Source organism: Haliaeetus albicilla, chromosome 9 (assembly GCF_947461875.1).
Source record: "Haliaeetus albicilla chromosome 9, bHalAlb1.1, whole genome shotgun sequence".
NCBI classification, from domain to species: Eukaryota; Metazoa; Chordata; class Aves; order Accipitriformes; family Accipitridae; genus Haliaeetus; species Haliaeetus albicilla.
The window spans coordinates 14,070,518-14,094,184 of NC_091491.1; the positions used below are offsets into that span (position 1 = coordinate 14,070,518).

At 39.0% G+C, this 23,667-nt stretch overlaps 1 protein-coding gene across 11 annotated transcripts in view; it reads left to right on the plus strand.

Annotated features, from left to right (window-relative positions):
- Positions 1-23,667, plus strand: part of FARP2 (FERM, ARH/RhoGEF and pleckstrin domain protein 2) — an 80,907-nt gene that overhangs the window by 14,015 nt on the left and 43,225 nt on the right. For all 11 annotated transcript variants that reach the window (XM_069791692.1, XM_069791699.1, XM_069791700.1 and 8 more), the window contains 5 exons: positions 8,917-9,021; positions 10,422-10,464; positions 15,434-15,512; positions 17,408-17,505; positions 19,696-19,810. In XM_069791692.1, coding sequence (XP_069647793.1) covers positions 8,917-9,021; positions 10,422-10,464; positions 15,434-15,512; positions 17,408-17,505; positions 19,696-19,810 — 440 coding nt within the window. The remainder of the gene's footprint in view (positions 1-8,916; positions 9,022-10,421; positions 10,465-15,433; positions 15,513-17,407; positions 17,506-19,695; positions 19,811-23,667) is intronic.

Consider the following 23,667-nt stretch of genomic DNA (forward strand, 5'->3'; position numbering starts at 1 on the left):
AAGCTGATGTGTTTGACATCTCTGCTACCTGAGCTGCTGCTGTTCTCCGTCGGCCACCCATGGCAGAAGGCTTGGGCACAGGACTCGGTGGAGCCTGCGCGCAAAACGGGAGTGGTGAAATACCCATATTAGTTTAAAGAAAGGAAAGAGGACTTTGTAGAGACTCTGTGTTAGGCCTGTCTGACGTGTCTTCAACTGAAATGAAGGACGAGCATCACTGTGCCTCTCAGCCTGCTTCTTGGGCAGCTAGCCCAAAGCCAGAGATGTAGGAAAGACTCCTGCTGGCAAGGGGGAAGTTAACAAAGCTTCGGCCTTATCTCATCTGGTCTATAGTTATTTATTAACCCATCACCATAGTATCGAAGCTCTGCTCAAAGTACAGTGGGGAGTGATAGGACAGCTGGTACCGTTTCAGTTTTGCGCAAAACAGAAGAGAGCTTTGGCCTTTCCTGTAAAAATACCTAATTTGTGTAAAGAATCTTTGTGTCTATCTTATTTCCTTGATGCTTTAAACTATTTTCCTTGGGGCGGGCTTCCTCAAAGCGGTGTGCCAACCTGCAGTACTGTAACGCCTTACAGGGAAAGCCTAGATCAAATCTGTTTGATGTGGGCATGGATGATGGTTTTGAGGCAAAAGCATAATTAATGGAGAAAAACTAGCAATTTTGGTAATTTTTTAATGAACAAAGGGAAGCAAAGTAATGTCTGTGTTTAAAATGACTTAAAAACATAGAGTTTTATTTATATACATATACACACATATGAAATGATGCTGTGCAAGTTCCTAGAATACCTACAATCTAAATGTGTGAAGTGGCCAGGCACGTTAGAGGGAGCAGGTGTAGGAAGATGCAGTGGTTCGCACAAGTGTGTAGGGTCTTGTAGCAAAGTTTGGGGGAGGGGGGAGAATTGAGATATCAGCCTCCTAACTTGTAGTTTCTTAGCTTTATTATACTGTTGTACAGCTTGCATGAACAAAGTAGGTGCTTAGACATTCTGTTATGAACGTTAATTTCTTGAAGTGGAAAAAGGCTTTTTTTGAGAATGGCTATAAATGGCATGCTGCCCATTTTGACAGCAGGCCATTTTTATAACTAGGCACTTGTATCTGTCCTTGGTTATTTCAGCCGCCAAGTTGTTTAAAGGCTTGAAATAGTGCAGTTACTTAATGTAGCATGCTGATGAGGCTGAGCCCTTTCAAGTGTGCCCTCGATGTTTGAGGAGGGCTGTTGGTGTGGTGTTGCTCTGGCCCTTTGTAGATTATTTGAAATAGTATGTGTTGTAAAAAAAGCCCCAGCATCAGCGTTAGCGGAGTTTTCTGGCATTTCCACTGCCACGATCTTCGCATCTGCATGGGATCAGCCACCCCAAAGCCGCTGCTTTCAGTGATACTGTCACCTCTGTCGGCTGAATGTTTGATGATTCGCAAGCATTAACTCTGGTGCCAAATCGTCAGTCAGTAGTGTCCTGCGAAACTCTTTGCAGTGATGAGGTCCAGGGTTTTAATTTAGGTGACTTACCTCTTCCCCAGGTGGTCTAAAGCAGTGTATGAAGCAGAGGTATTGGGGGGTGCATGTTTGTATTTTCACTCCAGGTAATGAAAGCGACTGAGAATTTCTGCTTGATTCTGTGTGCTGTTTGTATATAGTGCTTTGGGGACCACATGTTGGTTGAATGCTTAACCGTGATGCCTTTTTGTTTTCCTCTGAGCACAGTGTGTTTTATTTCAAGTGCTCCAGGTATTTCAGCATGAGAGCGCTTTTGGAACTTGGGACCATTTTTTGTCTCTGCATGCAGTCTACCTAAGTATACATTTCCCAATCTCGTTCACATAATTCCCTCCCTCTTGGGGATCTTTTCCCATGTCAACAAATTATTGTTTTCCTACTTTCAGGCATCCAGCAGGTCTAGCCACTCTGGAAAAGCATGTTTGTTGGGTAGAGCTGGTTCATTTGGCAGTGAAGTGCTTTAACACTGCTTGAACCTTTAAATGATCACAGGTTTTAAAGCTAACCTTAATTAAATGAGCCAGAGGCTTACATTTCTAGAAAAATTTGTCTGGCTGTGGATTCTGTTTAAAAAAACCTGACCCACAACAAAACCAACCACTGAAATCTTAGGACAAAAAATCTGGGGGGGGGGGGGGGGGAGTCTTACAATTTTTTTTAAAACAAAAAATTATGCCCAATATGCAGTGTAATAATGTAACTTAAAATAGCTCAGAAATTTGTATTTGTTTTTGCAGCTTCCATATTTGAGTAAATTGGATTTCAACGCCATGTAGAAATACCATGATGCACAATATTTAGAAAACAGAAGTACATTTTCACGGTGAAAATGTACGCTATCTGAATTTGTGAAGAAGTTACAAAATTGTTTTCAGGGTGGCGGTGTATTCCCAGAGTTCAGTCTGTGACCGTGAAATAAGAAATGCCATGCGGCTGCAGCTTGAGGTGGATATGGATGTTTGTTGGATGTTGCACCAATGGTGGTGCTTTCCAGTGTCCAGCAGCTGCCCTGCTGGCACGGTGAAGGTGCAGGCAGCAGGCATGGGAAATGAGGTCTGGCGATGGGTTCGGCTTCCTTGGAGTGAGCCGGGAGGAGCTGGGGGTTCTCCCAGCGCCACGTAGAAAGGCTGCTGCTGCAAATGGGAGACCTCCAGTAGTGCCCTGGCAGCTGGACTGTGCTCCCTCGGGTGGGAAAAAAGTTGTTGTTTTTTTAAAAAAAAAAAATAGTTCACGCCAGTGACTAGGGTGGAAAATTGGGAGAAGTTTCACAAACCTTATGTGCTGGGTTGACTCCTGTAGCTCTTGACCCAATTCTGGAAGAGGTCAGGATTGTCATCTTCAGTAAGTGGCAGGTGGGGACTGCAGAGGTGTGCAGCAGCGCGGAGGACCTTGTACAAGGAGTCAAATCCCCTGACATCACAGGCTGTGCGTCCAATGCTCTATAAATTGTTAAATGCACTACAAACTCTTTCTGGTGTTGTCTTAGTAAAATAACCTGTAGTTGGGACCTGTCACTATGTAAGAATGAATAAAACAAATATATATATTTAAAGAAAAATTGGAATAACTGAAGCTGAAAGTTACTGTTTAATGTTCAGATAATCAAAATGAAATAGTATTTAAGCAGTATTTGGCTGAGCACATGAAACCAGACGTTGATATGTGTGTTGTTACCAGGTACCCATTTTTGTGGGGAGGCAGGGACCGTTTTCATTTGAGTTACTTGTTCCAATCAAAATTGAAGAAACTAATAAAGTACTGAAAAAGAAGACAGTTATTTCTTACTCTTCCAGTTTGCTGGTTAAAAACTTGATATGGAGCTGTAAGGTCATCTTGTTTTAGCCATGAAAACAAAAAGTTAATGAATGGTATTGCTTGCCATCTTATATTATTTCCTTCTTTCTAATAAATGTGGTTTAAATGTACACCCTGTATTCATAAATGCAGGTTTTGTTTATATGTGGCATTAATGATAGTTATTAATAGGGAGTTTTGAAGGTGTTTTTTATGTCTCGCTTTGCATTTGGACAGAGATCTAACAGATTACAGAAGGGCTGTAGATGAACAGAGCTATAAACTCACTGAAATGTTTGTATATTTCTGGTTAAGAAAGGAAGTAACAAGTCTAGTGTAAATACTATGTTTAGTTGCCGATTGTAATTTTTTTTAATTTGCCAAAAGATGAGAAATCACTTTTTCTTTAGGAAGACCACTAAAGTACATGAAAAGAAAAAAAAAATCTGTGAATGGTGAAGGGGTCTTTATTTCAATCAGTTCAGATTACTTTTCATGTGTGCGCTTCTCTTTGCTTGTGGGGTGCTCCATGTTGGCCACTTGTCAGTGATGATGTCAAATATAAACTTCTTCCTCTCACGCAGATACACTGTTTACTGGAGGATTTGGTTTCCCGGCAGTTGCAGATTTCTGTAACACAAAATCCAAGGTCAGCTGGTGTTCGCTGAAACTGGGGCTAGTGGCTCCTCCAGCTCTGGCTGCACAAGAGTTTCCGTTCTATACCTCTGCTTTGTAACTCTTCGTTTTTTCCAAACTCTTGGCTTTTGGATGGATTTCCCCTCTGCCCCCCCCCCCCCCAGCCTAACTGCAGCCAAATGTGGATTTCATTTTTGGAAAGTTTGAGCAAGGGCAGTTTGTCTGTTTTGGAATATGAGTATACTACTCATTATGAAAAGACTTGGGGTTTTTTGTTTTTAAGTTAAGATACGTGGAAGCAGAAAGTTAAGATGTACTGGAAGACATATTTGGGAGTTACTGAGGAAGAATTGATTTCGATAATACTGAACTATGGTCAACTGAAAAACATAGGCTGTGCATTCCTAGTTTGTTTTTCTGTCTTCCTAAGCTAAAACGTTACGGAAGAGGAAGGTTCTGCCATGTAGGTAGTGATATTTGAGAAAATAGGAAATAGCAGTTGGGATGATAAAACAAAAATAGCTGTCGTTCCAACTTTTTCTTATTACTTATATTTTACTCCTCTGTCCTAAAAATTGCTAACATTGAATATGTTTACTTTTCTGGCTGAGTAAACAATATAGATACCTCCTTCAGTCAAGAAACTTCAGCTTAAAATGTTTGTTCCTACTAATTTCTGTTCCTGCCTGATGCTGGCTTAGCACTGAGCCTGTTCTGGAGGTGTTACTCCTGCTGCGTGCGGGCAGCGGATTGCCACGCTGGTGTTTTGCCAGTGCAGGGCCCTCCGTAGCATCACCGCCTGTCAGATTACCCTGCTTGCACAGCTCTGAGGGATCTTTTCAAGCTTGATCTGAATATTCAAATTGATTTGGAAAAAAAATCTATTGTACTGAACATTCTTCTAATGATGACTTGTTAAAATAGTCTGTAGTACAGTTAGAGCAGGGTCACTAGGGAAAGCTTTTGTTAGCTGTCTATTTAATTTTTTTTTACCGTGTTTTTTTTTTTTCTCTTTATGTGGAATAATTCAGTAATTCAGTAATATCAGTAGTCATCTTGGCAGCATATAAAGAGTAATTGAGAAGTTTGGAATGGAAAGTATGCCGTGTTGTGGATTTGTATTGAAAACGGGACCTTTCTGAAATGCATTCATGCAGCTTCTTGCCCTGACATCAAAATTGCAGTAATTAAGTAATTACTTAAAAGATTTTGCTTTGTGCTGCTTTTATCCAGATTAAACAATGACATGGAGCTACCTGCTATATAACTTTCATTTTTGTCAACTTCAAAATGTTAAAGAAGCTTTTTGGAAAGGATGGTTATAAGTGTAACAAACAATTTGAGGAACTAAGTAGCTCTAAGAAGAGTCTTCCAACAGCATTTGAGACATAATGATAATAAAAGATTGTGTTCTGTCTCAAGCTTTTGTAACCAATTTTAATTTAAAAATAAAATCAAATTAAGTTAATACTGTTCTTTTAAAATGTGGCATTGTTATTGTTGCTTTATACTTTGAAGGAAGTACTATGAAATCACATTCAGCTTAGAATGAGGCTTTTCGTAACGTATTATTGTAAATGACACCCAAAGTTATAGTTGATGGCCCAGTCAAAATAATTTTACACTTTTAACATTTGAATGGCACCTTTATAATTTAATCAGTTGCAAAGTGCTCCCAGCTCTTACCATCTTAATTTCTTCATCTCCAGTTTCTCTTGAAGGGAGCACAGGCTCGACAGTGGAAGGAGAGAGGTGCCAGGGGCGTGTATGCCATACAGCCTCCCTTTTGGCAAGAAATGAAGGCAGCTGGGCTGTCATCGGGCATGGAGCTTGGTGGAGCTGCAGAGGCGTAACTCAGTTTAAATGCCGTGCATGGGAGAAAGTTGTGTATTACAATCTGATTGGGATAATTTTAATGGCCGTATATGACTAGCCATGGACAGGACACAGTTTCCTTAATCAACATAGCACACTGACTATAAAACTTGTCTAACTGTTACCAGACATCTTTCACAAGCTAATCCAAGTTTATTGATTCTAACAGATGGTGGTTGGAACCAGAATTACTGCTTATTTCACAAATGAGAAATTGAAAACTTGGGGTCACAGGACATCTCCTGGTCCATGGCTTCTAGAGGTTAACAGATCTATCTGTGAAACGGCAGGCTGGCGTGTCCCATCTTCTGCAGATGGAAGTATAGATGTTGGTCAGTGTATAGCTGCATCCCCGCAAATACCACTGGCTAAAAAGTACTCCTTTCTCAAATCTGTGGTGCAGTTCTACAATACAATACAATAATAAATACATACATGTGTATCTGTACCTTTAAAAAAAAAAAAAGGCCTTACTATATTTAAGGGTATTTTCTTCTGTTTAAAAAAAAAAAAGGGTCCTACTATAGTTAAGGATATTTTCTTCTTTTGTTACTATTTTAAGATTTATTCACAAGTGCAAAGCAAGAAATGTATTTCATTTGAGAGTTAAAAATTCAGTTTTCAAAATGCATTTCTCCAGGAGCATGTGTGTCCTGTGGCAAGCAGTCTGTAACGCCTGTAGACAGAAGAGCAAGAATTTTATTTACTGAAGATGTGGCTTACCATTACCTGTATCATTCCTTGTTTCATTGTCATCATTTAAAAAAACAAAACCCATACCCACGGAGTCTTCTGCAAGCACAGATTTTGGCTAAAAAAAAAAAAAGAAAAAAAATCAACTGTGTTTCTTATGAAGAAAATGCCCTTTTAGACGTCACAAAACTTGTCCAGAAAAAGAGGAGAGCGCTGCTCCTCACCATACTGTGTCATCTCCCAACCAGGCATCTCTGTATCCACTGAAGTGATGAAGAACTGGATCATTTCTCCTGACTTGCAGGTTTATGTGGGTGTTTCAGTGTCAGTGGCCTGATCCAGCATGATACCAAGAAACTTTATGAATGAGTGGTGTTTGTACCAGGTGAATTCACCTGACCTATGCTTCACAGCCATGTTTGCCCATATAGATAACCGTGACTTGTGAAAGCATGAATGAGAAGGAGGAGCTGATCTCATGTCATTCTCTGTCTTTCTGTTTCTCTACTTTCCTCCTTGTTTATAGCGTTGGATTCAGTCAGCTCCATTCACAGCAGTGCAATTACCAAAGCTATTTCAGATTTGCAGTACTGCAGAGCTGCCATACTTTTTCTCACTGAAGTTTGTTGGTTGTTTTTTTTTAAGTAGTACAGAGGTATTTAGCTAAATTGCACGGTTCTAAAAACATCGACAATTAATCTCTTTTTCCTGTAAGAAGCAATTACTCTTGAATTTTTATACATCCCAGTAATGTGAAAAAATTTCCCCAACTTTCACCATCTTTTTTACTTTTTTAAACCCTCTTTATTTTAACCTAGTGGCCCATTCTTTCTGTTAGATATTTTCATTTCCACATTTTATTAAATTATTCTTTTACTAATTTATTATAATGCCTTATACTTTTAAAAGAGACACTGTTCTGAGTTTAAAGAGCCAATTACAGAACTTTGTGCCTGCTTTGATGGGAAAGTCATAGTCTTCCGGCACTCCGACTTTTCCAAATAAACAAGTCCTTGGTGGCGTGAATACCCGAGGTGCGTTCTGTCGGACCACCCGGCTGACCAGAGGGATGCCAGACCCTGTCGCTGCAGTTGCAGGATCACTTCCACGGTCCAAGGTAGAACATGGATATCAGTGGCCATGCTACCTCCTTCTGCAGCCTACACTAGCTGTCCTGCTAGCTTTTGTGCGTTGCTAGAACAGGTACCGAGCGATGCGAAAGCCCTTTGAATTCTTTTCATGCACTAATGTGTGGGTTCATAAATGCTATTTTTCTTGTGGTGGCTGCTACAGTCATGCAATAATAGATGCTGAGAGCAAGCTCATATGTTTTAATAAGCAGACCCAAGCATAGTTGTTTTGGGTGTGCTATGAAAGTTTCCTGTTTTCTCCTGTGTTACCGTAGCCACTTTCTGCTGATGTTTGCTTCGTGGCTTTGTGCCTAACTTGACTGCGAAAAGGGTTAGTGCTTGGGTTTCTTGAGGGAGGGATTCATTGCAAATGAGTACACAGAAAGCATGGTATGAGAGAGGGTGTTTGGGTTCCCACTGCTTTCTTTGGCAGGGAACTATAGCCTTCCTGTTTATTTGTTAGTTAACAGAATAAATACTATCACCTTGGGTTTTCTTGAACACTTACAAGAAAAAAGTTAGGGTTAGGGTTTTTGAAGGATGTTCCTTTGTAGAAGATGAGTTCTAGTTCTGTCAGCAAAGGCCTTGCATGTGCTGTGATAAGCAGCCTCCACTCAGTCGATGTGATCCCTGGCAGTGGTCAGCCTGGCCCTGTAAAGTCCTGCTTGCACAGCTCTTGCTCTCCTGCGGGGCTGGCCAGTGCTTCCTAGGTCAGGGATAAATCCTGGTTGGGCGCAAACTGCCCTCTGCCAGCCTTCCTTGGCTGTCTTGGGCCTGCTTAGAGCATCTGCATATGTTTGCAAGTCTTGCTGGTGTGCAAGTTGTGCATGGCTGCGTGGTCCCTGGTGTTGGCAAGAGCGAGGAGGTGTGCATGTGAGCAGGATTTTGGCAGCCCCTGCTTCAGTCTGCTGCAGCTCGGGGAGAGCCACACCGTCCAGCTACACAAATAAATGGTGCTGGTTTATTGAAGGAGCTGCAAATAGTTTGCAGCTGATCTAGTCTGGTCTCATGGCTGACCCTGCTTTGAGCAGGAGGTTGGACGTAGATGACCTCCAGTGGCCCCTTCCAGCTGGAGTTCCTCTGGTTCTGTGGAAATTGTTTGTATGGACCTGTGCCTGTATATTGGATGTTTGCGTGTTAAAGTGACAAGAATGATGTGGAAAAACTTTTGAGATCTTTTTCTACAGTTTCTAAAGATGCCATAATTTTTTTTTTAATTTGCTGTAAACTTATTCATATTAATCTCACTGTATTTTTTTTTTTTTTTTTTACTTCCTTAGTCAAAATATTATGGCCAGACATTACTGACAGAAGTTTACAAGCACCTGAATTTGATTGAATCGGACTACTTTGGGATTGAGTTCCAGAACATCCAGTCGTATTGGGTATGTACACTTCCCTGATGAATTTGGTATAATAAAAAGGTTGGGTGAACGAAGCTGCTTGAGTGTCAAAAGTTTCAAAGTCTGCTGGAGTCTCCTGTAGGATTGTCTCTTTGATTCTTGAAATCTGCTTCGCTCACCAGAGCAACAACAACTAATAAAGCAGAGGGGAGGAATCACATTCTATTCCTTGTTAAATCTCAAAAAACTTATAAAGCAGTTAAATAGTTGCTGATGTTTCTGCCTTCAGGGACATAGATAAAATCCTCCTTCTGAAACGGGAAACATCAACTCAAAGTGTAGTCTGTGGAGCGCTTATAAAATTGTATTACAATGTGTAATTTTGGTAGTGTTCATATTTTTCTTCAGTTAATTCAGTCTTCAATTAATTTCCCTGAAGGGCCATTATGAACCTCTTTCTAAGAAATAGAAACCTCAGCAGACATATAGACCTGCAAGTTTTTTAAATCATTGATCTAGATAAATACTGACACTCTGTGAGTCTCCTAGTCGCTTATCCTGTACCTTGCGAAGAGGACAATGTGGCTTCGAAATGAAAAAATGTTTCCAAAAATTGTGTCTTCATTGGTTTTTTTTTATTACTTTTTCTAGTTTTTGGACTTGCACACAGAAAATATGACTGAGAACATAGAGAATGCTAATAGCACTAATACACGCTGCTCTTGAGCTAAGGAAATACAGTAAAGCTTGTTTAGTTTCCGTTTCTTCTGCAAAGCATCCAAAGTGTTTCTGCACCTAATAAGGTTCTTAAGATCCTCAGCACTCTCTCAGAGAAGTAACTAGTAAAGATCAAACATAATTGTCTTGTTACAATTTTTTGTTTGGAGTCATGGGGAAAAGTTGAACATCCGGAATACTTTGCTTTAATTTTATGGATACTCCTTTTACAAGAACAACAGTAGTCTTTCTTTAAAAATGTGCTTGTCAAAAGAGAGAAATTTGTGGGAAATTAATATCGAGTAAAAAAACCTTAAGTAGGTAAGTAAGAGAGATGGACAAAGCATGAAAGGCAAAAAAAGTTGGACCTTGTCATGTTCTCCAGACCTTCTGTAACTCTGTAGCCTGGCTCCTGTCTACGGTCGTGTGTTTTGGCATGATTTCTGTCTTCTTGGCAGTGATGGTGTGCTTTTGCTGACTTGGCTCTTCTTCTGTCCAGATGAACTTTAAGCATGGATCAGTGGTTTTTCTATTGATGCATGATAAATGTCAGTACAAATAGATAAGTACACTTTTTTTAAAGCAAAGGAATTGCTGCATTACTGCAGTGAGGAAGAAATGTATACTCATAAATTACTGCTTTATTTGAATTTACTTTTGATGTTTTCATATTGCATTCAAATACAAATGTCAGTTTGTAATTTTTTTTTTTTCTTTAATTTCAGATTTGGCTGGAACCTATGAAACCTGTTATTAAACAAGTACGGAGTAAGTAGTTTTAAAAAAGGAAGTTTTCCTTAATTTGCATCTGCTTTATGTGGGTTGCTTTCACAATTATTACTTGATTTACTGGTTATGCTTCCCTGAAAATTGTACTTGGTAGGAGTGATAGTGGTTCCTGTTCGGGCATGCAAACCTGACGTTTTTAATATGTAGTATGGAGTGGGTGGAATGGAAACTTAATGAAGGTATGATTCTTCCTCTGTGATAAATACCTAGATAGATTGGGTCAGCTGGTGTTACGTTTAAGTGAGACATGACATTTGCCATTTCTGAGGTTTTGTAAGTTGTGTTGTCTTATGGTGGAAAGAAAAAGGAGTATTCTGGCTTATTGTACCCGTTGCACGGGAGGAGGTAGCATCTGCAGTCGTGAGATCCTGTCTGAGAGCTGATGCACCTTTCAGAAGGGCTACAAAAAGCTGCACTCAGGGCTTGCTGACATGCAGGGAGTTTCAGCAGGGTGGGTATTTCCATTTCATTCTCAAAAACTCTCTCGATGTGCTCAGGAACAGTTTTGCTAAGAGAGCAGAGGTAGGGATCTCCCACCTGGTGGGTGGCTGCAGCCTCAGAGTTCCCTTTGCTTCGGCTGTGAAATTTGTTTCTGCTCCTTGGCCAGGAGGATATTGCAGTAGTGATGCCATGTTTGCTTTATGCTACTCTAAAAAGTAATATGAAGTGCACTTTAAAGGCTAAAAATAATTGAAGAATACAATATGCTAGTTCTTCTGATGTTGAAAGATTAGATCAAACTTTTTTTCCTTTAGAACAGGGTTAAGCTGTTTGCTTGTTTTCTGTTTCTGATTGTAAAGGCTTTGTGGAAGAGCAAGGATCAGGAGGGTGTGGTGGATTCCTACTCCATTTCAAAATCTTAATTGAAAAATGTTGAAAATCAGTGCTGAGGGATAGTTTTTAGTTACTCTTCTGCCTAAAGCTGATTGCCAGAAAATTAAAAAAAATCACAAATTCTGGCTAGATTTTTTTGACTTTAATGTCATGGTTTTAACTTTTACCAACATTGTTTTTTAAGCAGAAGAGCCAAATCAGCTATAAAAGAAGGGTTCCTTAGGAAGAAGCTTATAAAAGAAGGCTTCCTTAGGAAGTCTTTCACTCTCTATTCCCCCTCCTCCCCTCCCCCCACCCCCCATTGTTGGAGTGCCATATTTTTATATACTCCATGCAGTTACGCTTGGTTTGTTTCTCCAGTGCTCTGGGCTATAAGGTATTATGTTTTAGTCAAAAGATCTGGTGGACCACAGGTCTGTGGTGCTGCTTAGTTACTCCTTCTACATCCTCTTCTATACCACATAAATTGGGGAAGCTTGGTCTTAGACCATAGACTGATGGCTGTGTTCCCTGATGGTACATATATTGTTCTTAAATCATCTAAAACTATGGGGATGTGCTAAAATTTATGGCTGCTCTGCTGCTTGGTGATCTACCACCCATGTTATGTTGCCAGTGACACTGAAAGATTTCTTTTAAAATTTTTTTAATCTTAATCTGTAGGAGACCCCAGTCAGTTGTCTGGCACATGTTCAAGTTCTGAAATAAATTTTAAATTTGTAAAGTTTTGATAGCTTGGATGAGAGATTTTTTTTTTTCTCTTTTTTCTTTTTATGCTAGTTGAATCCCTTCCTGGCATTCTTCTGTTTTTAAAATTGAAATGAGATAGGACTGTAGAAAGCCTTGAAAATGTTTACAGAACGTTAATTGCATGTATAGTAATTTAAGCTGTTCTTTCACTGAATCCAGTAGCTGACATGATTGCACAGGAACATCTTCCTAAAATGTCCCTTTGACAGTACAGCTGAATACAAAGCCTTAAGAGGAGAATTAATTTAACTACTTGGTAATGTGGACGTTTCAGGAGTAAGGGACTAAGCAAGCTGCAATAACGGAAAGACATTTACTTCTGACCATACAGCTGTGCAAGGCTAGCCACATCTGCTGTGGCTTCAGCCTCTATGCTCCTCAGCCATACCGGGGCTGCCCTTCCCCGGTGCCCCTCTGCCTGGGCTCGCTGCAGGCATGGGTAGCAGCTGGGTGTAGGTGGGCTAGCCTGGCAGCGATGCACACAAAGGCAGTCTGCTCCCTTCTGTGTGCCCTTGCTCTGTGTGCGGCTGCTGGGGGGGGGTGTTTCCCAAGGGAAAAGTGAAATTCTGGAAGAATGAGATGTGGTGAGTTTGCTCATGTTGTCTTTCCTATATTCTCACTTTAAGAAGTTTTGTTGAGGTTCTTTTTTTTTGGGGGGGGGGGGGGATTGGTTTAGTTTTTTGGAATTTAATGATTTTGGAGTTAACTGTGTAACTTTTAGTCCAGCAGTAGGGGAATGTTAGATGTTATCATGGGCTTTAAGGTAATACAGCTCAAACCTGTTAGTTTATGTTGATGTCGATTGCTGTGTAGCTGTAGGTGTGCAGTTCTGAGTCTTTGACATGCTGTCTAAAACAAAAGCTCTAGGTTATTAACATTTACTTCAAATTAGTCTTGGCTTATGATCTATTCTGAGATATATAGAACTTTGTGTTGTATGATGAGGATTTTATTTTTCATTAATTTCAAATGAATGCAGTCAGTTTTAATACCGAACCACTCCAGAAGGCAAGGAGTTTAGATCCAAATTTTCACCTTCCTAACAGGTGCACAATATCAGGTTGGCATTTGGATACCTTCTCTGAGGTGTTGCCAGTGTTTTGTACGGTGTTGTGTTCACCATACCCACATGGGTAATTTTTCCCAGCTTCTTTTTTTTGTTTGTTTTTGTTCTAGGTTTTGCTCAGATTTGGCCTCTTAAAATAAATTCTGCATCTTGGTTAAGACTGGGCTAGGGTTTCTTTTCCTAATTAGAATGGGACTTATTCATAGAGGAAAGGTGAGATTAAAAAAACAAAAAGAGGAGAAGCTGTGCTACAGAAGCAAATATGTAGTGTTATGTTTTTAATTTTTAATATTTACTGTCATTTGATGTAAGTGATGCTCAAAACACTGCCAAAATTGCTCCCTCAGCAATACTTTCCAGTTGATTGGCGTGAATAATGTGCAGGTCTGTTCCTAACCTTGTGAAGGTCTTCCAAAGGCTCAGAGTATTTTCAGAAATTTGATGTAAAGTTTTGGTCTTTTTACCAGAATCATTAAAACTGTTTATTTTCCTCATTTGGTACATCTCAAGAACTTTAAAATCCTTAGTATGGTTTTAGTCTCTGCCAAATGTGAGCTTTGTGTATCGTTATAGGATGTTATTTCCAGCCTCCTTTCATTTCTAGATACTACACTGTAATTAGAATGTGGATTTTATTTTTTTTTTTGTTCACCAAAGCTTTGGTAATTCTGGTATCAGAGGCTGGGAGCTGCTTTTGTGACAGCTGTGATAGTCTGAGAGTTAGTTCTCCCAGTTACTTGGCAGAAAGCAAAGTTTGTTATTCCCCTGTTAGCAAACGAAAGGGTGAGTGAGTGGAGGAACATTTGGCGTATGGGAATCAGGTATTCCGGACAGAAGAAATCAGTGTACTTTGGGGTTGATGGGGTTAAATTGGACTTTGTCAAGCTTTAAGAGATCTTGGTGTTTAAAATAAATTAAAGCAGGCTGGCTTGTGCTTAACCAACATGCTCAAACAATTTTTTTTTTTTTTTTTTTTTTTTGGCTAAGCTTCCTTTGAAATGGCAGCAGCATGCAGAGTCCTGGGGTGGATGGGGCTGGAAGGCACCTCTGGAGGTCATGCGTAAGCAGGGCTGGCTTTGAGGTTCAGTCAGGTCATGAAATACATGGATATCCGGCCCATAGCACCCAGAGGAGAAGAGTCTAGCAAGAAGAGGGGTTGCAGTTTTTACCTTCCCAGGTCTTCCTCTGCCTTCTATAGGGGGTCTGTCTTTCCTCGGTTTGCCCTGCCTTTCTCTGGCTCAGCACACTCAAGGCAGACTGTCCTCGCTCCTCGTGGGAAGGTGCACACTGGGGACAGGTCTTGGTCTGTCTCAGTTGGGTGTAGATGCCGTCGGTGGAGCATGGGGCTGCAGTGGATGAGCGGCGGTCCTCTTGTCCGGGGGATGCTGCAAATGTGAGATGGATGCTCAGTAGGCTTCTGTAAGCATAGGTTGGCTACTGCTCTGACTGCCTGCAAAATACTCAGCCTTTTCTGCTTTAAGACAGGAAAAAAAGCAGCAGAACGGTGGTGCCCAGTTGTGGCATGGTAAGCAATTGTGGTCCCTTGTAATATTTCTCTGAAAATACTGGTGAAACAGGGAAATGTGGGCATCGAGTCAGCTGGTTCAGCAGACTGAGTCGTGACGCTGAAATTGTTAACGCAGTTCAGTTGCAGTTGGATTTTTTTGTTGTAAAGTGTTACACAGAGTGTTATGGACTATTTCAAATAGTTACTTAGGATTCTGTTTAAATTTAAATGTTAAATTAGTTTTCTCCCTGTTGTTGAGATTGACAAGAACAGTGTTAAAATTGGGAAGAAACGGGTATTAACAGGCATGTCGGGAGCAGGCTGCAAATGCACTTTTATCTCTGTGGGGAGCCAGCTGGTTCCGGCTTGTGGATTCAAGTCCATTGACAACTCTGACGGTGGCAGTTGGTGTTGGGAGAGCCTGTGGGATGTGTCTCCACCCTCTTCCCCTTCTGGGAACCTCTCACTGGGTCATTTGTAATGCTTTTGTATGCAGTCAAGTAGTTGCTTTGGGGTATTATAGCTTTCATGTTGCACAAAACTATTTTTATAGCATTCAGACTGCAGACTTGCCTTGGAAGTAGTATAGACAGTTCCTCTGCAAACTTACCTGCTGTATCTCTGTTGACATGGACAATCTATACCCCATAGGCCCACTATAGTTAGCTGGCAAGCTGAAAGCTGGCTTAGGCTTTGTGCGCGTTGTATTTCTCTGCATGTTGGAAAACATAATATGCATGTGCTTATGAAGAACAAGGGTTTTTTTGTGAAATGACTCATTTTTCTTATAGGACCAAAGACTACAATGCTTCGTCTAGCTGTAAAGTTTTTCCCTCCAGACCCGGGTCAGTTGCAAGAGGAATATACTAGGTAAAGTATTTTTCGATAAATTTGATTTGCATTACCTACTGAAATAAAAGGAATGTCGGAGTAGGAGGGCATTGCATCTGTTTCCAAACAAAACTTATATTGAAGATGAGCAAAAGAGCACTTTTCGTTAGTGTAATGGTTTTAGCAGACATATGTTGGCAGATGAATGTTATCAGAAAAAATATTTTTCAAAACAGAAAACAGTGCAGGTTATGGCTTGCCAAACATCACAGTGTCAAAAAAGACAGGGTATAGAGGAAATACTAAAATTTATAAACAGTACCTGTATAAAATAAGTAGTACATAATTTATCATTTAAACTTCAGAAGACCATGCTTTAAGTATTCTACAACTAGCAAACATGCTTTACTGTTCAAGTTTTTTACCAATGCTCATCATGGGTCGCTTCTGCTGATTGCTAACTGATTTTTGGTAAATTAAGCTGACCTATCCACTTGCTAGCACCTGGGAATGTGGTTTGAAGCCTGTGCCTGTAACAAGGACATTATCCATGATTTTAGTGTTTAAAGATCTCATTTAGTGCTTTTCCCAGTTTTACTACTATTAATTGGAATTCCTTTGAGAGATCCGCAGAGGTTCCTTATTATCCTTCAGACTTATTTTAGAGCAAACCAGCATGGTAACTGCTGTGATGCAATGTGCTTGTCTCTTAAAATGATAAATGCTATCTAAATATTTCCTTTGCTCCCCATTTTCTTACATTAATTGCTGTTTCTTGTAGGAATTTCATTAGGAATACAGCTTTTTGGAGCAGGAACTGTATTGTTGTCTATTTATGGAGTACTTATCATGGAATTCTGATCTGTGCTTAGAGTGTCTAGGTATTTCATAATGCTGTTAATGATACATACACGTTATTGTGAGTCTGTTGAAGAAACCAAGATAGCTCAGTCAGATACGCAGAAAACAGCATACTTTACATAGTCTTTAATACATATCTACAGTACTTCAAAATTTTTTTACAAAGCACTTTAAAAATGTATACCTTTTATTATCTTTTGGCTCAAGAATGTGATACATAATGTTTTACAATTCTTTAAAAAAATTACTGTTCTCTTTCAGGTTGTAATTCAGTAAAGAATATCGATCAGTCTGTCAGTTCAAATGTTTATAGTAATAAATTGTTACCTATTTACTGGAGTCCTTATTGCACCTTCTTTCAAGTAAAAAAGAAAGCAGGAAAGACTTGCCAGCATTACATTCATAAAAATGTATTAAAATTGGTTTAGGTTACTAAGTCAGTCCTTATCAGCACACTTTCAAGGCTGCCATGTTTTTGTTCTATCCTTGTATGTTTTGCAGGCAGCTTATCACTTACACAAAACTGTTACACAGAAATCTATTCCTCTTTAACAACTGATTTGGGAAATACTTCAGTTAAATGAGTGTAGTGATTTAAGAAAACAAAATTTAATTTCTTACTGTCTTTGTAGGCTGCTAACATTACAGTCCTGGAAAATACAAGCACTGAGTAAATAAATTGAGTGCTAGCAGAAACACTCAGTTGTTTTTCCTAACAAGATACTAGATCAGTGATGTTCTCCCATCTTTATTGTAACAGATAAAGTCACTTGAACTATTCATTAAGTTTCTTTCCAGCTAAAAACTACAGCTACTGTTACTTCACAGATCAAACTTGTTATAAGTGTGGTTTTTCTTCTGCTTCCTTCTTCCTGTGTGTTCATTTATGCTGATAAATTGCACTGGATTAGTCACGGGTTGTTTGGTTTGATTTGACCGTCTATGGTAGCAAGGCTTCTGTGTTACCTTGTTCTTGGAGAGAGGAAGAATTAGGAGATGCTAGTTTTATAAAGGACTGCTCAGTTGTTTTAACATTCTTTGATGTGTCAAGGGGGTACTTGTAACTCTCTCAGGTACCTGTTTGCATTGCAAATCAAGAGAGACTTGGCAGAGGAACGACTGACCTGCAGTGACAACACAGCTGCTCTTCTGGTCTCTCACCTTCTGCAGTGTGAGTATCTCGACTGTGGTGACATCAGGTGATGTTGCCATTGCTAACCCAAGTTACAGCGTACAGAAGCTTTTGGTAACAAAAAGCATTTTCCATCTCACAGTATTTCCTTCTGTACATGCAGTAAACCCATTGATAACACTGGATTATCATCAGGGCTAGCTGTGGTGAGGAACAGCTGGTGCTTATGTGTGAGATAACTTTGACTTTGTGGAGACTATATGAAACCAAACCCTTTGTGTATTGTCTGTTTTCCCTGGTCTGCAAACAGAGTCACTAGCATTCCTCATCTTCCAGACAGCTGCTCCCATCTGCCTCTGTGCTTCCTTGGCTTTGTTTCTCAATTTCCCTGTGGCTGGGGGGAGGTAAGTGTATAGACTGGGCTGAAATAAACCTAGAACAAGTTCAACAGTAGGGCTGTCAGCAGCTTTCATCCTTGCTGGGATTGCAAGTGGAAATGGGAAGCAATTGGTTTGGAAGCTCTCCATGTTGCTGCTCGCTCAGTCTGTACGTGCCTAAAGACCTAAAAATGTGGCCTTTAAGATGAGTAGGTTGAAAACCTTGAATGGGTTCAGACACCAAATCAGCTCAAGCAGCAGCCAAATCATAGAGTGTTTACAAATCTGTAACCTGAGCTGCAGAAATGGGTTTTTGTGCCTCATTGCTGGCTTGAAACAAAGGCTATTAAATGATACTTCTTCACATGTTCACTGCTAAATAGTTATTAGTTATATAATTCTGCATTGTAATATAATAATACAATTATAATAATATTAGTTATGGTGATTTTATTGGAAAAGCAAATCTATCTTGTGTGTGTGTGCCATCAGTGAGTGACACAATTAAAATTTGCTCATGATTTTCCAGCAGTGCAGTGTGGAGCTGGTGAGGAAATCTCACCATCTGGCCTTGCTTAGATTGATTCTACCCTACTAGAAAATTAGAAGTGAGAAAGAGTATGATTATTTTTAACACAAATTTCTTTTGAAAAGTGCTTTTCAATTTTTTTTTTTTCTTGTTTCATATGCTGGCTTGATTTTAAACAGGATATTGCTGTGTTCTTTTTAAGAACAGATGCCTTGGATGAGATTATTAATTCATTTAATCCAGTCTCCTTTCTCTGACAGTAGTTAATAGCAGATGCTATGGGGAAGCCCTCAGAAATGAAGCAAGCATATGGTGATACTTCCTTTGCTGCATCCATCCAGTGATCTTTGCATGTGGCCCTTCTAAGTCAAAGATTGACTCTGCATCTCTTTGTTTGGTTGCCCTTGATGAACTTTGTTTCCATGCATTTGTCTAACTTTTGAATTTGCTTATATTTTTGGCATCCTCCCATGAAAATGAGCTTCACAGCTTAGTTTTGGGGAGGTTTGTAGGATAACTTATATCCTTTTGTCCTTTTAAAAGTTTTGCATTTTAATTTAATATTGTAACTTCATATTTTACTATCAGAAAAAGTAAATAACTTTTTAAAAAACTTAATTATTCAACTTTGTAATTTTTATATACATCTGCTGTATGTTCTGCCTGCCTCATGCTTTTCTTTTCCAAGCTAAAGACTTCTGGTCTTTTCTGTCTTATCAGATGGAAGCTGTTCTGCACTTTTTGCTTCATGTTTTTTTTCTTCTGTAAATCTCTTCCTAAATCCACAGCATCATTTCTGAAAGGTGTGAATATGTGAAGGGGAGACCAAAACTCAAGATGTAGGCGCTGTGGGGGTTAATAGTCACATAACACTGCTTTCTCTTTTTGCTATGTATTTATTTTTGGACAATTCCTAAAATTAAATTTGCCCTCTTCCCAAGTAGGCTTGTCCATAACTATTTTACATATATTTAGAAAAATTAAATTGAAATGTCCTGGTTTGGTATGAGCTATCTGTAAGGAATAAATGTTTAGACCACCTCACAGGACTTCTACAAGGCTCACATCTTTGACTGTAAAGAAGTCTTAAGTTTTCAAAATGATGTTCAAATACTGCTATAATCCCCAGGAAGTCTGCTTGGGATAAATGTGAGGTTTTGTAAAATGTAGCTGGATACAAAGCTTAATGCACAAATTTGAAGCACTTAAAGGAAAATACATTCTGGCTTTTGGGGTCTCTGAAGTTCTTACCAAGTATTTTCTGCCATTGTTTCTTTTGCATTGTTTCTTCTTATTCTAACATTGTTTTGTTTTCTGTAATAGCCGAAATAGGGGATTTTGATGAATCAGAGGATCGAGAACACCTTAAAACAAACCAGTATTTGCCAAACCAGGAAAGAATTGAAGGAAAGATTCTGGAGTTCCACAGGAAGCATGTGTAAGTGAGAATTAATGGATACTGCTAATGTATACTCCTGGGGAGCAGGTGAACTCTCATGGTGGAGGTTGAGCATGCTGTGTGATAAGATGATATAAGTTGTATAAGTTAAACACCATTTACATCTAGCAAGAAAAGTTGGATGTAGCAATAGTTACATAGTAAGGACAGAGTTGTTGGGCAGTAGTTTTTCTCAAGGGATTTTCTTCAGTGCACCTCTAATAACATACCAAAGAAAGCTATCATGAGCTTGTAATAATGGTTTTAGGCAAAATCATTCTTCAGAATTTCCAGTCTACAAAGTTTACGTTCAGCTTGCTATCAAATGCATAGGTCTTGATTTCTAATTATTTAAATAAAAACAATTGCATTGTACTCATTCTGAACTCATTAAGCATAAAGGAGACGGAGAAGGATGGAGAGAGTGGGGGAGAAATAACTTTCATCAGAAATTTATTTAATCTCACAGCTGGAGTATTTTTGAAATAAGTAAAGTTTATTAGGGACAAAGAAACTATTTGCCACAAATATAAAATTAATTCCAACATGCAGTCAGGAACTGCAGAAACGAGTGCTTTGTTATTTGAAATGCCCACTACTCCCACCGTGTGCATTCAGTGTACAGTAAGATTGTGTGTTTTACGGTCTAATCTGGCTGGTCTTAAAATGTGAAGATCTGCTTGGTATGTGCAGTGTAAAATATTTTGATAAGGAAGAAGATTTGGAGCAGACAGTCAACATGGTGCTTATGAAAGAGAAGTCAGCCTACGGGGAGGATCTGTTGTGACCAAAATACTATGGGGAAGATCAGGGTTTGCATTGCCTGATCTGTATTTGCCACAGCTTTGTTCGTATAGGCTTTTAAACACACAATGTTGATATTGCTGAGAAATTCCAGACCATTACCTGCCATAATGGTCCTAATCTTGCTTGTGCAGTTCTCAGAGCTGACAGGTTAAATCAAGATGAGGTGTTTGATAAAATGGTGATAGAGGTAGACCCATAGGTCTTTCTTTTCTGTAATTTTTGAGACCTTGCATATTAGGATTTAGCAATTTGAAGTGCTTTTATTTGTTGTGAATATCCACACCACAGTTCATTGTGCATGGTTATGCGTTATAATCCAAATACTATATTAGAAATTTAAATTTTCCTTTTGCTCTACGTGGGTCAACTTGGGGATTATTGTCGACTGACTTTCTTTTAAGACAGAACAAGGAGATTTTTCAGGGCAGTGTCTGTGTTTAAGGCTAAGACACATCCTGTATTATTAGAAAATCAGTTCCTGAGAATTTCAGTATTTAACTATTTGCTTTTTACGGTGACTCATTTTCAGTTGTACTGAAATTAGCGGTACTGATGGAACTTCAGCTTTGTTGATTCTTGATGAAATCAGGGGTTTGTTACTTTTTTGCTGCTTTTGAACCTTTGAGGTGCATGTGGAAATGATGAAGGAACAAACTAAATGTTGTTTTGAAGCAATTTGAAGTAATTTCGAAGTAAATTAAAATGTATGCTAGGATTCTTCACCTTGGGAGAAGGTAACTGGGTGAGGGAAACCATTAATTGCACAGAAATATTTCATTATTTTTCTCATGTCAAAAGAAAAGTGCTGAAACAATTGGGCAGTAACTTCAAAGCAAATTAAAAGCAGCAGAGGAACATCCTTTTCATACAACTCGTAACAACATTGTGAAACTTACTGTTGCAAGACGCTGTGGACTCTAAAGCTACAAATGGCTTAATGAAAGGGTTTGATGACATCATGCAGTATAGGCTGATGGCTTTCAAATTTGAGATGAAATGTGTGATTTTGTAGTTCTGGGATAAGTACATCCAGACCATGCACAGAACAGCCCTTTGTTAATCATGTGCCTGGATCCGACTGGGTTGCTTCTGATGTTTTCTTGGTTTACTTTTCTTGATGGAAAGGTCATGACTATCTTCTGAGTGAGTCAGGGACTGGTAATTTTATTAATTGGGTTTGAGCTTTTTTCAAACAAGTTACTTCTAATCATTCTTTACAGTAAGGAAAGTTTGTATTCTTGCTTGTCAGGGAGAAGTCAGAGGAAGGTTAATAAGAAAGATTCCTTGCTTCATAAGTGTACTTTTCATTAGTTTAATGAGAATTGCATCTAATACAGCCATATTATTAAAAGCATTGCAAATCTTATTTAGAAGTGTATGCTCAAACCATGGTAAGATTAAAAGCTGAGGTGTGTGGTTAGGAAAGGTTCCAATGGAAGGTTAGCGATACCTGACTACCCTGAATGTGTGTTTTAAATCCCTATGTGCCTTTGGAAAAATTTTTGTTAGAGATGTAATTTTGGAAGCACTACAATCCTAAAAATAGCTGTGACTTCCTTACATGTCTCTTCTCTCTTCCCTTACCCAGGGAGTATTGGCCACCCTTTTCCATTTTTAGTCGGAGTTGTGAAGGTCCCATATTTTCTCAGAGTTTAGACAAATTTTTCCTCATTTCTGTTCCAAGGACCAAGCAGGAGCATGAGCCTTGGGCATTCGTCTCCTTCCTGGCGATGTGCAGTGTGGTTAAATGGACAAAATGCTTCTCTCGCTCATCATCCTTGCGTGTCATATTTTTATTTTTATGTTTTATTTTCATTTTTTATTTCCTTCAGTAGACCTTATTATTCCCCACTTACCTGTAGCAGACTGATGTTTTCTTCCACTGATGATTGCTTTTGACAGAGACCTCTCATATACACAGATCCTCCAGGAAAAGAAGCCCATTTCTGGCAGGATGGCTCATCTCCAGATTGCTACTGCATCATCTTCTTCCTGCCTCAGTTTTCCTTCTTTACAGCCCTTGCTTTGCCTTGAATACACTTACTCATACACCAGTTTACAGCAGGTTTCTCTGTCACATCAAGCTGGGAGCATCGATTTGCCTTTCTCGGGCTGGCGTTGCAGCAGGACGCCTTCTGGTGCCATACATGAGTTGGGGGAGCAGGAGGATGTGTATGCCTTTGCAGAGGGTGCTCAGTCTCTTTGGATGACACTATGGAGTGTCTCTTCACATCAGAAAGTTGCGGTTTGATTTTTTTTTTTTAATTGCTTCACTGTAGCTATTAGAAGTGGTAGAACATAAAGCTGAATAAAACAATCTGTGTATTTAATCCATTCTGTATCAAAAGAAGAGAAAATATTTTGAGAATGTTGTATTCAGAAAGATGGGAATTGAAAGCTTATTTTCTATTAAATATCCTTTATTTTTTTTCTTTCACTTTTACAAATGCTTTCTTTTACTTTCACAAATATAGAAATATTGTTTTTATATTTAACTTTGCAAATGTAGTAACAGTAAACAGGATGAGTTATATTTTTGGTATAGCACATTACTTAGTTGCTTCAGCAAGAGCCTGAATTAACTTTACTTATTTTATTTCTATAGTTTATTAAAAAAACCCAACTTTATATTTTGAAGATGGTGTATTTGTGGTGGTGCAGTTAAATCCTAGCACCCCAGACACTTAAAATGCAATGTTTACTGCCTTCCTGCAAGTAGTGTGAGTAGAATACTTGCTGCAGGGTGAGTGTAGTCCAGAATTAAACATAACATAATTTGCTTGCCTTCAGATGGCTGTGGTTTTTTTGTTTGTGTGTATATACATAAACCAGGAAAGAAATAGAAGATTTGATACATTTATAGTGACATTTACTGTTATCCCTCATGTCTTTTCACAACTTGTTAGCCTAGTTGTCCATGATTTAAATTCTTTAAATTGTTTGTAAATTAGAAGAACTATAACATTAGGTTGCTATGTAGTCTAAACAATTTCTACACATGCAGCGTTTTGACACTTCATCTTTAAAATTCTGTATTAATCACTGGTTTT